Source organism: Tarenaya hassleriana, unplaced genomic scaffold, assembly GCF_000463585.1.
Source record: "Tarenaya hassleriana unplaced genomic scaffold, ASM46358v1 Cleome11, whole genome shotgun sequence".
Taxonomy (NCBI): Eukaryota; Viridiplantae; Streptophyta; class Magnoliopsida; order Brassicales; family Cleomaceae; genus Tarenaya; species Tarenaya hassleriana.
This window is the reverse complement of record NW_010961290.1, coordinates 2,118,249-2,132,407: the sequence shown is the minus strand read 5'-3', so window position 1 is coordinate 2,132,407 and position 14,159 is coordinate 2,118,249. Positions and strand designations below refer to the sequence as shown.

The following is a 14,159-nucleotide window of genomic DNA, read 5'->3' as shown; positions in this document are numbered from 1 at the left end:
GATATTGCTCAATTCTCTTTCCCTTTCTTCCTCAAATAACTTTTCCTTCACCTGTAACTCTCTCTCTCTTTCTTCCAGCTTGAGCTGCATATCAGTCTCAAGTGTCCTCTTACGCATCTCAAAATCATGAAGCAATTGGATTCTTTCACTCTCAGATTTCTCAGAGACCGCTGAACGCTCATGCTCCATAGTAGCTGCAAACAAATCCTTTGCCGCTTCAAGAGCTTCAAGCTCCCTTTTTATGGAGTCATCTCCAGCCTGTTTTTCTTTTCTCAGCCGTTCTTCTTCTGTCTGTCTATATTTATCAAGTTTTTCCTTCTGATCGTTAATATTCTTCAATTCCTTCTCGATCTCAGCTTTCCTTTCATCAAGTTCTTCCCATTCTTTCTCAAAAGCTTCTTTCTGTGCCTTCAGATCCTCAGTCTCCTTCAAAAGCAGCACCTGCTGAGACCTACATTTTTCTATCTGCTCCTTCAATTCGGATTGGAGGCGAAGATACGAGGACCTCTCCACCTCAGTAACTCTAAGATCCTCCTTCTCTTCACGCATCTTTACGAGCTGTGCGTCATTTTCAGCCTTTATCTTCTCAACTTCAGCTTTGAGGTTGAGAAGATTTTCCCTGTCGTCAAACAGTTTTCTCTTCTCATTTTCCAATGCATTTTCCTCCATTTTGAGGGCCTTCTCTCTATCTTTTAAGTTTTTCAGTCTTGATTCAAAATCTCTCTCTTTCTCTTTGACCTTCTCCAGTTTTTTATCTACAGTCTGTTCCCGTCTTGCAATTTTCTCCTCAATGTGGTGCAACTCAGCTTCCCTCTTCTCCACCTCCACAACCTTGCTCCTCAAGTCGTCATCCACAGATTTCCTTTTCTCTTCCATTTCAAACTCAAATTCACGCTGTTTTGCATCCAATTTAGTTTGGTGTTCATCAACAAGCTCCTGAACTGCTGCCTGTAAATCATTCAATGATGAAAGAACACCACAGTCAAGCTTCCAGAAAAGAGAAACAGAGAGCATAGGCATAGTTATCACATCACTACCAATTACCAATCCTCTGCACAAAAACATAAATATTCTTTTCTGGGAAAGACCACTTTTCCTGCCCAGTAAACTGAATCAAGAATTCAAGAATGCGAAACACAATAGGATGCTTAGAAAAGAAGGAGAATAAGCCACCATCAAAATGCAGTACAGCACGTCACAACAAGAACAGACAAAATGCTCAGATTTCAGTTAAGCATCATAGTTTTAAAACACATCCATGTCAGATTTTATCCAGAAAGCAGGAGATAGAAGGAGGGGGAGAGAAAGAGAGAGAGAGAGAGAGTGAACTTGCCTTCTCTCTGGCATCAAGTTTCTGCTGCAGAGCAAGTAGCTCTTGCTCTTTTGTCTCTAAGGACTTCTTCAGGGCATCGGCTTCCTGCATTAAGATGAAGCATATAAGTGAGAACAATCCAAAATACTACAAAAATTTGCGGCATAAGTGTGTTAAAATGATATACTGTATAGCAAAAGAGATGCTTACATGCTCCCTCAAAGCAACATTTTTTTGCCTAGAGCTTATGCCATCTTCCTTCTTCTTCAAAGCAAGGTTAGCAGCATCAATCTTCTTTTGAGTCTCTTCAAGCTCTTTTTCCTTTTGCTTGATGATCTTATCATTTTCATTAGCCCTCTCCTCCCTTTGTTTGACAATCAATTGAGCTTTAGCAACTCTTTCTTCCCCCTCTTGCAACTGCCTTTCCCATTCATGCAAGTCTTCTCTCTGCTTCGACAAAGATGCCTCCTGTGCTTCTCGTCTGAAAAGAAAAATTTAAAAAAACTTATATAACCAAAAAAGTGAAATTGACAAAGATCACCAGTACGAGCAAGTATAGTGAACACCACAAAGCCACAAAGCTTAGAAGTCTAATGCATACTCGTTAATGTGGGATAACCGATCCCTTTGAAGATAATTTTCTCGAGACTCCAGTTCCTTTGAGTTTCTCTCCACCTCCGAACTTTTTCTACTAACCTCAGCAAGCTTAGCATCAGCAGAATGCAACTTCATCTCAATTTCAAGAGATTTTTCTTCAATACTTGTAACCAGTGCATTTGCCTCAGCCAACTTTGAATCTGCTGTAAATTTAATTACAGCATTTTCAGAGCGTAGTTCATGGAGCGCCTTCTCAAGCTGCATCAATTGTCAAAGTGTTATGACACACACAAGTTCAACAAATTTCTTCCCGCTAATAACCAAGATACTCAAACCGACTAGAATAAAGAAACAACTAGAATCAATAATGCTAGGATTAGCTAGCCATTTACAAATAAATAAGCCTTGCCATCTCAACCGAAGAACATCATATGACCTGTTTAGCTCCTCTCCGCTGTCTACTTGTACTTAAAACATCATCTAGAAACCCTCTTCATGTGGAAACATTAAAAAAAACAAAAAATTTAAAAGAAAAGTAAATTTCTAGAAAACAGGATGCTTACATCCAGTACACATTGTTTCTCAACCCCCAAGGCTTTCCTCAGGCCCTCTTCCCGCTTCTCAACATCTGATACAGCAATCAGATGTGTTGTGCGTTCACGCTGACGGCACTCGTTTGCTTCTACAAGTTCATGCTTCAGTTCTTCGTATTTGGAAGTGCAGTCCTTTTTCTCGATCAGCAGAAGACCCATATTGTATTGATATTCAAAGAGCTGTTTAGCATACCATTTAGTCAGCAATTTATCTAAATCACAAATCAAACCATCATCAATCAAGTATACGCACTAAAACCGTTGAAAACTCAAACGAGCTCACAGTCTCACCAATGTCACCGTATTCACTTCCATTTTTAAGAGACGAATATCAAATTATAGTATCAACAGTGTCACCATATCTGTAAAGTCCATACATCAGTGAACGTGCTCCTATAAACCGAATCAACAAAAAGATTTACATGTTTAAGAGATTGAAATTATCAAGCCATGAGCTGTAATCCTGAGTGAACAGTTTATACGAGAAACCTTCAACAAGACACATTCAATGTCCCAACTCTAAAATACCTAACAGACACGATATAAAAAGGAAAAGCCCACAGTAGACTAACGAACCAAGAAAGCAGAATTATGAGAAACCCACCTCTTTTTCGAGCTGAGAAACTTTCTCCACCAATGTCCCCGTGTCATCGTATCGGATCCCATTTTCTCCGACCCGACCCGGAACAGGAGTCGCCATGTCCGAGCCGTTCACACCCGCCCCGTCTTCTCCCGGATTCGACCCGTTAGAATCCGGACCCAGACCCGAGCCCGATCCTGATCCCGCCCCTCTCCTGTGGGGCGCAAGAGACCACCTATTCCACACTTTCTGAGGCGTGAGCATCACGCAAACTCCCCCTAATTATCTCAAAAATCAAGAAATTCCAGAGATCTCCAAGTCAAACACCAGAAAAAAACCGCCGAAAAAACCCTAATTCCCTCAGATAAGTATGAAGAGTGACCTTGATGCCGAAATTGAACTAATCTACGTTAAAACCAGGAACTGAACAGAAATCTCCTCTGAACTTTTCCCCTTCACTCTGAGAAACTTCCAGGGAGAGAGAGAAAGAAAGAGAGATAGAGAGATAAGAACGACGACGAAAAAGGTATCGGCTTTTTGATAATGGCTCCGGACTTGAACGGAGTTTCTAAATTCCGGCAGCGAAAATTTTTGAGTCCGATAACGTCTCCAAACAGTCCGTCCTCCTCCTTGAGGCCTCTTTTTGTGTGGCGAGCGAGGATCGCTCACGTTCTAGCTTTTTTTTTTCTCCTTTTACTATGGACCCTGATATTCTCTTTATTTACATTTATGCCACCGTGTTAGTGGAGCCCCTTGAGGGTTCTGTGAGGGTAGATATGGTATTTCTGGTTTGGATAAATGGATTAACCAACGGTGACGGCTGCGGTGGCGTGGAATTTTTTGTGCTGACGGAAATGCCCATGTTTGGTGAAGGGTAGTTTGGAATGGGTCCTGCGGTGAATTTGACGATTTAGTAAGGGTGTTTTAGGTATTTCATATTCATCTGGGAAAGAATGGGAATATAACCTATCAAAAATTGGAAAATTTACATTCCATTTCTTTGCTAAACCTTATTGTCAACAAGTGAACCTTTCCTTCTAATTAAAATATTAAAAAAACTATATATATATATATATATTGATTTAAGGTAATAATAAAAAAATTTTGAATCCGAGTGATGATGAGAAATATCTAAATTTAGAATGTATGACCATATTTCTTTCAAGTCAATCTGATATTTCTTCTTACCTTAGCTATCTAAATACTTTTAAGATATTAGAATTTTGGTATCCATGACATGAAATACTCAGATCTAAATCCAACTCATGTGTCAACCAATATTTTTAATTAAAAGATTTGGAATTTGAAAATTTTATCAATAAAAAAAAGTAAATGAGAATAAACCAAAAAAATAATAATAAAGATAGATACATATATATATATATATATACACAATAAAAAAATAAAGGGAAAAGGGAAGGTTGGCGGAGAGGTGGATAAGTTGGAAAAACATATGGGAGATGGTGTTTTGAATGGAAGCATATGTTCTGTCCCCACGTGACCCCATCATCATCCTATATATTTTTTTGTATATTTTATTCCTTTAAATAATAATATCATCATTATTTTCATTTAAAATATAAATTAAAAACACATAAATCAAAATGAAAAAGTAATTAAAATATGGCATCAAGAATATATTTTTCTAAGAAAAAGAGCATATATTATCAAGAGGTGAATGAATGGGGAGTGAGTGGGGGCCTTCAAAGAGAACAAAATGGAAAGCCTCTAAGTGTCATGACTCATCATGAGGCCCCACTCTTCTCTCAATGAATTTTGTGACCGTTGGAAAATTAAAATAATTTCGGTACTTCTTTAATTTATGAATATTAATATACACATCCATTCCAACCCAACTGTAATTTTATATACTTGAATTTAGGAAAGAGATTAGATTTTAATATCTAAAAAAATTGATAGAACTTTAGAAAATTTTCGATTTTTTTCACCAAAAAAAATGTCGAATTTTAAATCAGTTTATGATCGTCAATTTCGATTGAGTTGAATAAGATTTAGGAAAATTTATTATCAATGAAATCAGACTTTTTCTAGGCTGTTAACTTAATTCTTAAATTAACACAACATGAAATATCTATCATCATCACCGTGAGATTTTTCTACACAACAAAAGGGGATTTCTGTTGAGGTAAATAAATAATGATATCAAGGTATTGTTTTAATTAAAATCTAGCAAATTAAAAAGTTTGACCCGAAGCAGTCCCTCAAGCAACGAAAACCCACGACCGTGGAACCCTAATAATCTTCGATTTGATCGATCTACGGCCTAAAATCACAAAACTTTTCCGCAAATTCCGGCAAGAAATGGCGGTTCCGGTGGTGGGTGTGTTTCCGGTGTTCCTGCTGGTGAGGATTTTGGGCATGATCGTAGCGGCTCTTGTTCTTACATGGGCTGTTCACTACAGAGGAGGATTGGCTCTTGTTTCCGACAACAAAGATCTCATCTTTAACGTAAATTCTCAAATCTGTTCTATTTCTTCTTCGATTTCTTCTTTTGGGTACGCATTTTACTGTCTAGTCGATCCTCATTTCAGGGTTCGAAATCGTTTATCAGAAGATAGAATCTGAAATTGATGTTATATTGTGATGATATATCTTGTTTGCTTGTTATAAGATAGTGAAGGTTTCATTTAATTTTCTGGATCACAATCCACGATCTGAGCTTAATGTGTTAATGTGTGTGTCTGAAAAGCTAGGGTTTGGAGTTCAAGTTTAGCTCCCATGGTTGTGCAATCACTGTCTGAGCCACATATCCATCAAGCTTGGTTTTTGCATTTCTTCATGCTATAGGTAGAAGATAGATAGATTTGTGAAATAATTTGCAAGTAACCCGAATATGTTGCATTTCCCGGTATTGAATTGAGTGATGCTGAGATCTGAATCCTTTAAGATGTTAGAGCTGCAAACAATTTGTGATCTTAGCTTAGTATCCCCTTCAACATGGATCATGTTATACACTGTCATATCGTATATAGACTCGGTGAAACACGATTGACGTGCCTCTTGTGTTATCCCGTTTGCCCGTGACTGGTAACTTATCATTTGTCTGTTTGAAAAGTTAAAGTTGTGATCTTGCTACTAGCCAGAGATATGTATGGCTCTGTCTCATGGACAGGATTGTTGTTCAGTAATAGATCAGTGGATTGCCCGGATGAATTTGATGCTAAAGCTTGTTTATACATCTCGAGTTGGGGATTTGTCTCTAATCGACTTCGGAAATTGTTTGAAAGGAAGTTTGATCTTCATCGCGTTCATTATACAGTTCTGTTCTCGTTGATGTAATCACTTTCCATTAAACCTCAAAACACGAGTTTCTACTTGGGGTAAGTCTATATATCGGTTGATATATATCTTTGTGTTGTTTGCAGGTACATCCTGTGTTGATGGTGATTGGACTGATACTCCTCAATGGCGAAGGTATACATACATACCTTCAAAGAACGGTTTCTTTTCACGTTCTTTAGAAATTTCTATGGACTTTCTTTACGAAATGACATTTAGATATATGAAATTTGGTGCAGCAATGTTGGCTTACAAGACGGTCCAAGGTACGAAGAACACGAGGAAATTGATACATCTGACGCTACAATTGACGGCATTCATACTAAGCCTAGTAGGAGTATGGGCAGCTCTCAAGTTCCATATTGATAAAGGGATTGAGAATTTCTACAGCCTTCACTCCTGGCTCGGCCTTGCTTGCCTCTTTCTCTTCGCCTTCCAGGTAATATATATAGATACATATTCTTTCAGATACCCGTTATCCAATAAAATCTCAAAAGAAAAAAATCCCGAACTGAATCTGCGGTCGGGGTTCCCACCCGTGATCGGCCTCGTTCCCTACCTTGGGACTTGGGATTTTATCTAACTGCTTTACCCCCTAATGAAAAATACCAACGAACCAGTGGGCAGCAGGATTCGTGACGTACTGGTACCCAGGCGGTTCAAGAAACAGCAGATCCAGCTTACTGCCATGGCACGTGTTCTTCGGGGTCTATATCTACGCCTTGGCCATAGCGGCTGCGGTCACAGGCTTGCTTGAGAAGGCGACATTCCTTCAGGTGAACCGGGTGATCACTCGGTACTGTACGGAGGCCATGCTGGTTAACTCCATGGGCGTTCTGATCCTTCTTCTTGGTGGTCTCGTGGTCCTTGGTGTGGTCTCTCCTGTCAATGGCAAGTCTCAAGTCCTCACACAATAGGCTCTCTAGATTTTATTTTTTCCATATGTTTTTTTTTTTTTGCCGAAATGGAATGGAGATTACTTGTGGATATTTTGATTGAAAGAGAGAACATTCATGATGATGATGATGGTTTATTTTTTCAAACATCTGCAACAAAATTAAGACATGAGATTCCGGAAGATGAAACAGCAAACGAGGAACAGAGATTCCGACAAACTGTATCATCAACCTCCATGGAGAGGGGGCAAAAAAAATGGAAAACAAAACGCAATCAGAATCAAAAGCTCTCTCATAACATTCGAATACAAAGACAAAAACGCTACCAGAGACATAAAAATCTGCCCGGAGAGGCGGTCCAAGAATCGCACTCTTCACAGAGTCAGTGTTTCAAAACATTGTCACCATTGTAAGAGGAAAAAAAAAAGGGATCCCGTACACTCGGGGGAAAATAAGAGAGCGAAGAACAAGCCAGTAGCGACCATTATTCTTCTAGATGGGAAAAACCCGAGGGGCAAGAGACTTCACCGTCGTCGACGCGGAGGCAAAATTTCTGGAGAAGGGTTCTTCATGGTTGGGTTGTTCATGTTGGATTGGATGAAGATTTGTGCTTAGACCAGTACGTGGTCCTTCTGATATTCTCTTACGATGACGGGTACGCTTGTTGGCGGTACCTGCAGTGCAGACAATACAAGAAGTCAGTGTCGGGTCATAGAGAAGGACCCTGCTGAAACATTCTGTAAGCGACGAGGCTATACGAGTGACCATGAGTTTTTTACAAATGAAAAATAATCTTACCATGCCATAGTCTGTGATTATCATGGATATGTAGTCTGACGGAGTCGCATCATACCTGCCATTTGACAGAAAAAAACCTCACCAGTTAGTGATGGTGATCTTTTTTTTTGGTTGGGGGGGGGGGGGGGGGGCTTTATAACAGCTTACATCAAGTTCAAAAACTGCAGGTTAGCATTGTTGGTCAAACCATCCAAGTAGTTAATGTCTTCTCTTCCTCGGACTTTTGAAATAGCGTATGGATCTCCTACAGAACAGAAAACCCAAAATACGATCAAATCAATGGAGCCATGAAACGTCGTTTAAGGGACAAAATGTCGAAAGAGATGCATCGTACCGAGCTCATTGGAACATATGGAATCGAGCTGCACCCTCTCATGGAACTTGTACGCTTCGCAACAAACGAGAACAGGGACACGGAATGCATGAGCAACCATTGCAACACAAGCAGTCCCGACCCGTGAATAAACTGTTCCATTTGACAGAACTGAAGAAGCCCCTAGGAACACTTTTGTGACCTCATGCATGATATATGAGATGGCGTTTATATGGGTGTATGTACAGTTGATGCCTTGCCTGACCAATCTACGAAGCAGCAGCTGGCCTTCGAGCATTGGACGGGAATCCACCACCACGACACGGAACTTTTTCCCCAGCTCATGGGCATGCGATAATACCATCTCAACAGCTGTAGGTGACCCATAGGTGAGAAGGACATCACCATCTCTTATTTTTGTGACAGCGTGTTTGACTATCACCTTATCTGCAACAATGATCTTCTCGTTAATGAAGCGATCAATATCTGCAAGAAGAGCTGACTTTGCTTCGGATTCAGACAGTGTGAGAGGCAGCTTCAAGATCCTGTTCTTCAGAAATCGGATAGCATTACCCATGCTGATTGAAAGTGGGCGGCATTCTATGAGAAAAGATACATAGCTACTTAATTTGGCAGTCATGTCCCTGTTAAGCGTCTTCTCAGGTGGTGTTGAATAATCTTTGATGACGTCTTGGAACGCTAAGAGCATTGCGATACATCGGGCATTTCCACCACATACATCACCAGATAGATACAGAAGTCCAACCTAATAACCACAACATTCGAGGCTTAGTTAGCACATAACTAAGGGACATTCATCTAAGCCTAGCAAAAAGAGTCACACTTATCACAATAAAAGGGATTTCTCATTTTCAAACGCAATTTTTAACTGAACTCAAAATGCCGATCTATTGAATTCAATTTCAGTTCCTCCCGAGGAAAAAAGACATTTTTTTATGGAATACCTTGTAGACAGCAGGATGCATAGGCTCAAGTTGGAAAAACTTGGACTCCAGATCAGGAAGCTGAGTATCATGCTCATACTGGGGCAAATGCCTGAATAGTTCAACCCTGTTTCTAGCTTCGGTCTGTTTCACAACAGATCGTTTTTTCGCCTTTTCGACCCGGCTCTCATCATCATACTGCATGCGTGGATGAGGAGCATCTTTCTTTCTCTCCTTCTCTGGTGGGCCACCCTTCTTCTCAGAGGCACCAGCTGCAACAGCACCGTCATTCTTCTGAGAAGAAGGCTTTGTGGGTTTAGCAGGTTTCACGTTTGTTGCAGCCACCGAGCCAGAATTCACAGGAGGTGCCTTACCTCCTTCAGCTGATAGCACAGAATTAGCATAAAACACAAGATTTTCAGACAAAGAAGATCACACAGTCTACAAAACAACCTCGTCCCAGATTCCATTTCATTATGGAGAAACATGATCATCATTCAAAATCAAAGCAAAGCCAAGCTACATCCCATACTAGTCATTACAATTAGATGACAACAGTTTGTTGGTAATGTTTAGGCGCACCTTTTGCAGCTGCTTTAGCAGCTCTTTGAGCTTCTTGAATGGCTCTCCTTTCAGCTTTGGTGGTCTTCTCCTTCAATGGCTTCGAATTCTTCCCTCGTTCACTCTGCACCTCAACTCTACTCGCCTTCTCTGCAACCAAAAACGCCATGATTCCATAAGATTTAACATCGAAATCACCAGTTCCCATCTCAATTCCTCACACGAACAAACAAATCCATCGAATGGATCACAGTACCAGAGATTCCAGGAGGCAAATTCACAACGGAAACAGTGGTTAACCCACTAGCAGGAACACTACTGGACTTCGCTGCAGCCATGGAATCAATCCCGACGCCGGGAAAGGAAGACGCGGCAGCAGCTCCGGAGACGGATTTACCGAAACTGGCCCTGGAGACGCGACCACCGGGAGACGCCGCAACCGCCGAGGACGAGTCATCGGGGAATTCGCCGCGGCTGGTGTAAGAGAACGAAGTGGGTGTGACGACGGAAGCGGCGGAGCGGACAATGAAGACATCGGAGGAGTTATGGCGAGGAGGAGGGATCATGACCGGGGAGAGGGAGTTACCGGATGGAGAAATGCCGGAGACCGGAGGGGAAGAAGCGACGGCGGTGTCGGAGGAGGAGAAAGGATCGGGAAGAGGAGCCGGGTCGGGTCGACCCGACTGAGAAGGGGCGAAAAACCCGACTTGCCGGACCTTTGGGTCGATCACGGTGCGAGGGTTACGTCGAGAATCCATCTCTTCCTTCTGCCTTCTTTTTTTCTCGGCTGAAACGGAAAATCAGGAGATTTTATCGGCAAAATTGTTTTGGGGGAATCGGGATTTCCTCCCTTTCTATTTTCTTATTTTCCTTTTTTTAAATTATTTTCATGTGAAAATGAGAGTAGGGTTTTTTTTTTCTTATAACAGCAGACAACAAAAGCACTGGTTTTTTGTTATTTATCGATATTCACTTTTAAATTTTATTTTTTTATCTTCGATGGATCATCATAAATAGCAATTAGCAACGATAATATAATAACATTAATGTGCAACATTTTACTTGGAACCTGAAAACACACTTTTCGCGAGAAAGTAAAACACCAAACTCAAGTAAGACAGGTTAAAAGACAATCATTACACAATCTCACTCAGATTCAGGATTCAAACAAAAGACAGAACAAACTGAAGATCTGAAGATGGAAACGTTTTCCACGGCATGAAATATGTTTAGGGTTTACATGAAACTCGGACAGACTGGACCCTTGGAGAGGCCGACACGAACTTCCATCCCGTGGTGGAGGTCTACCGGCTTGAATGTCTCGGATTCGCGAGGATCTGCAGTGCATAAACTAAATATATCAGAAAGAAGAAAAAAACGGATAGATGATAAACATGAACAGGAAAGACTTAGAACCCTCTTTCACAATCTAATGTGCCCCGAAAAGAAAGGCCTTCGGTCCTTGGTTTGTCGAGAACAAGTACGAATTTCGATTACCAAGTGATAGCCATTGATGTTTTGATGGGTAGTAATCTAGAGTTCAGAACAGTCATTGTAGTTGGAAGAGATGGGAAATGTTTACCGTTCAAGTAATCCTCAAAGCCGAAATCATCTAATGCACCTGTGTAGACTTCCAAACCGAGCATAGAAGACGGAATCGGTCCAGGAGGTCTCTGAAATCTGAATACCCCAGAGAAAGAAAGAAAGAAAAAAGATATATGAAAGCAATATAGCAAAAAGTATTCATGTTATAATGATAATTAACCACCAAAGGACCATATAGTCGAAGCATGAACACTTTAAACCAATCTCGTCAGGTGCAAATCCAGCGAGTTAACAAAGAGCAGACAAAAAGAATGTGGATATTCACAACAAGCCAGAGAAACACAAAAACACAGTATGCCTTGTTCCCTTATACGTGTGAACAAACGAGACCAAATTACAAACCGGCATCTTCATAGTTCACATTTCATCTTTGCATCAGGAACCAACTCCAGATCCAGAATGCTCTTACGGTTCCAGTAATAAGTTAACCATTATGATATTATCAGTATTATAAATTTCAGACAGCAATCTGATCTATCTTGTAGATGGCCAACACAGTTAATCGACCATATTGCAATGTAGCATTGTAGCACCAACTTAACACGCCTAGATTCTCTCGAGCTGATGTAGATTTGATTAACCGTAACACTCAGAGGAATTGGCATCACAATGCTACAAATTTAGTATCCATACCGTGAAAAGATTTGCCTGTCCAGATCCATCTTCAACGGAAGGGCAGCTCCATAGGTATTCATAATGATCTTCCTCCTCATCTCCTCCTGCACTTTCCGCTCCTAAAATCCAAATGAAAAAGTTAATCAATGTAACCAGCAGAAATAGAGTGCGGAAAACCCTAATTTCCAGTTTCTCAGTCAGTGAGAAATCCCGATAACACAAAACCCTCCCTTCCCACTCTAGTTTCTCTAATAAAAACCCAAATACCTAACACATGATAAAAGAAACTCAACAGACAATGGAAGATACGCGATCACCAGCTAAATCCTAAGTTCCTTCAACGCTAATTCCCCTCCACACTCGCCGCCTTTTTATCGGCACACTTTCCCGAGAACCAAACAGATTTCCATCAGAAATCCAAGCGAAATCAATATTATAAAGAACAAGACATGAAGAGAAAACGAGATGCGGCATAGTTACAGATTCGTAAGCGGATTCGAGCGGATGAGATCCAACGATGTCGCTCTTAACGCCATGGAGACCAAATCGAAGTGCATCGTTCTTGACACCACCGATCTCGTGAGCTATCTTTTTCGATGATTCCATTTCCTCTCGCTCACTTCCTCTTCTCCTTGCTTGTTTCTCTCCCTTTAACTTTCTCGGCGGCTTTCTGGGCAAGAAAACGAACTGAGAAAATCTACGAAACTTTAGAATGGACTTAATATTAGTAGAGCCCAATTAGGAAGAAGTAAATTATATCAATGGGCTTGATAGATAAATTTAGGCCCATTTTAATTAAAATAATGGACTTAATGCTATGTAAATGTAAGCCCAAATTTAGGCCCATTTAGATTTATGGACTTTGGAATCACGTAGTTAAAGCTCATGGATAAAATATTAATTATTTTAATGTAAACATAAGTAAAGAATATATTAATTAATTCATGAGTTTTATGTCTTTCAACATTAATCCTTCTTCTTCGCTGAGCAATAAAGTATCGAGTAAATTATATAATAGATTAATTATTATTCTTCATTGACTAATTTTTATTTCTGTAACATCATCATCATCATCATCATCATTCATCATCATCAGTCATAATAATAATAATAATAATAAAATGAACAAGCCGTACCACAAAAAGAAGAAAAAGTGAGTATTAAATTATATTTTATTACTATTTCCAATATTATAGCTTCAGCTATTTCGGTGATTTCATAGGGATCTGACGAATGTAGTTTTATATTATATAGTAGTCAGTTTTCAGACAATTTTTTCTATTCAATATTGTATTTAATTAATGCAGGTGAGCTGCCCTATAAATTAATTAATTGTCAATAAATTTTGATTAAGAGAAGCAAAAAAAAAAAGTGATAAAAAGAAAAGCAAAACCAAACTATATAACTGTTAGTAAAAATATATAAATGAGATCATTATATAAACCTTGAAAAGTGTCTAAAATACAATCAGACCAAAATTCCAAAAACAAGTGCTGTCTTGAATGGTCCTACCAGTTTATGAATACTGTTTGAGTTTGAACAATATTATATTTACAATTTAATTATAGGGTTATTATTTGTAAAAAAGTTTAAATATAATTGATTGGTGCTATTTGTGTTATATATATATATATAAGAAAATAAACCAGACTGAATAAATACGATTATATTATATCTCATATTTATATATATATATATATATATATTCTTATTTTGATGATAATCGTGATAGATTAATATGATTAATTTTGAAATGATAATGAAATCTTTATCCGGAAATCTCTACCATCTTTCATGATACAAGATTTCAAAACCTAGCCTCCATTCCTCGTCTAATTAGAGTATTAAAATATCCTACTACAAAGCTTTAGACAAAACTTTTTTGACCAAAAAAAATCAAAGACTATATCATGGTCAAAATTGGGAGCGACACTATATATACCCATAATATATTATACATAAAAAAAGATTGAGTTATATATATATATATATATATATATATATATATATAATAGATAATAAACCGTGTAAAAGACAAAAAAAGA

The 14,159-nt window shown here is 39.1% G+C and overlaps 4 protein-coding genes across 5 annotated transcripts in view; 1 reads left to right on the top strand and 3 right to left on the bottom strand.

Moving 5' to 3' along the window:
• The window catches only part of LOC104805555 (protein CROWDED NUCLEI 1-like), a 6,724-nt gene extending 3,001 nt beyond the window's left edge, over positions 1-3,723 (bottom strand). Inside the window, exons 1-7 of one of the 2 annotated variants that reach the window (XM_010530163.2) lie at positions 3,465-3,723; positions 3,107-3,360; positions 2,473-2,682; positions 1,914-2,167; positions 1,523-1,793; positions 1,334-1,417; positions 23-948 (exon numbers count right to left, since the gene is read on the bottom strand). In XM_010530163.2, coding sequence (XP_010528465.1) covers positions 23-948; positions 1,334-1,417; positions 1,523-1,793; positions 1,914-2,167; positions 2,473-2,682; positions 3,107-3,346 — 1,985 coding nt within the window. In that variant the 5' untranslated portion in view covers positions 3,347-3,360; positions 3,465-3,723. Of the gene's footprint in view, positions 1-22; positions 949-1,333; positions 1,418-1,522; positions 1,794-1,913; positions 2,168-2,472; positions 2,683-3,106 lie in introns of both variants that reach the window. The other variant, XM_010530162.2, reaches the window with a different exon arrangement.
• A 1,535-nt stretch (positions 3,724-5,258) lies between these two features.
• On the top strand, positions 5,259-7,400 carry LOC104805554 (probable transmembrane ascorbate ferrireductase 2). The gene is made up of 4 exons (XM_010530161.2): positions 5,259-5,551; positions 6,469-6,517; positions 6,622-6,821; positions 7,003-7,400. The coding sequence occupies exons 1-4, from the start codon at positions 5,405-5,407 to the stop codon at positions 7,297-7,299; spliced, it is 693 nt and encodes a 230-aa protein (XP_010528463.1). The 5' UTR covers positions 5,259-5,404; the 3' UTR covers positions 7,300-7,400.
• A 102-nt stretch (positions 7,401-7,502) lies between these two features.
• On the bottom strand, positions 7,503-10,742 carry LOC104805553 (translation initiation factor eIF-2B subunit delta). The gene is made up of 7 exons (XM_010530160.2): positions 10,151-10,742; positions 9,916-10,044; positions 9,355-9,716; positions 8,411-9,155; positions 8,224-8,320; positions 8,077-8,131; positions 7,503-7,952 (listed from the first exon to the last, which is right to left on the bottom strand). Exons 1-7 carry the CDS (start codon positions 10,650-10,652, stop codon positions 7,890-7,892), a joined length of 1,953 nt encoding a protein of 650 aa, XP_010528462.1. The 5' UTR covers positions 10,653-10,742; the 3' UTR covers positions 7,503-7,889.
• Positions 10,743-10,919: 177 nt separating this feature from the next.
• LOC104805552 (cyclin-B1-2) lies at positions 10,920-12,809 on the bottom strand. Its single transcript, XM_010530159.1, has 4 exons — positions 12,595-12,809; positions 12,133-12,233; positions 11,477-11,574; positions 10,920-11,231 (listed from the first exon to the last, which is right to left on the bottom strand). Exons 1-4 carry the CDS (start codon positions 12,718-12,720, stop codon positions 11,131-11,133), a joined length of 426 nt encoding a protein of 141 aa, XP_010528461.1. The 5' UTR covers positions 12,721-12,809; the 3' UTR covers positions 10,920-11,130.
• Positions 12,810-14,159: the final 1,350 nt, after the last annotated feature.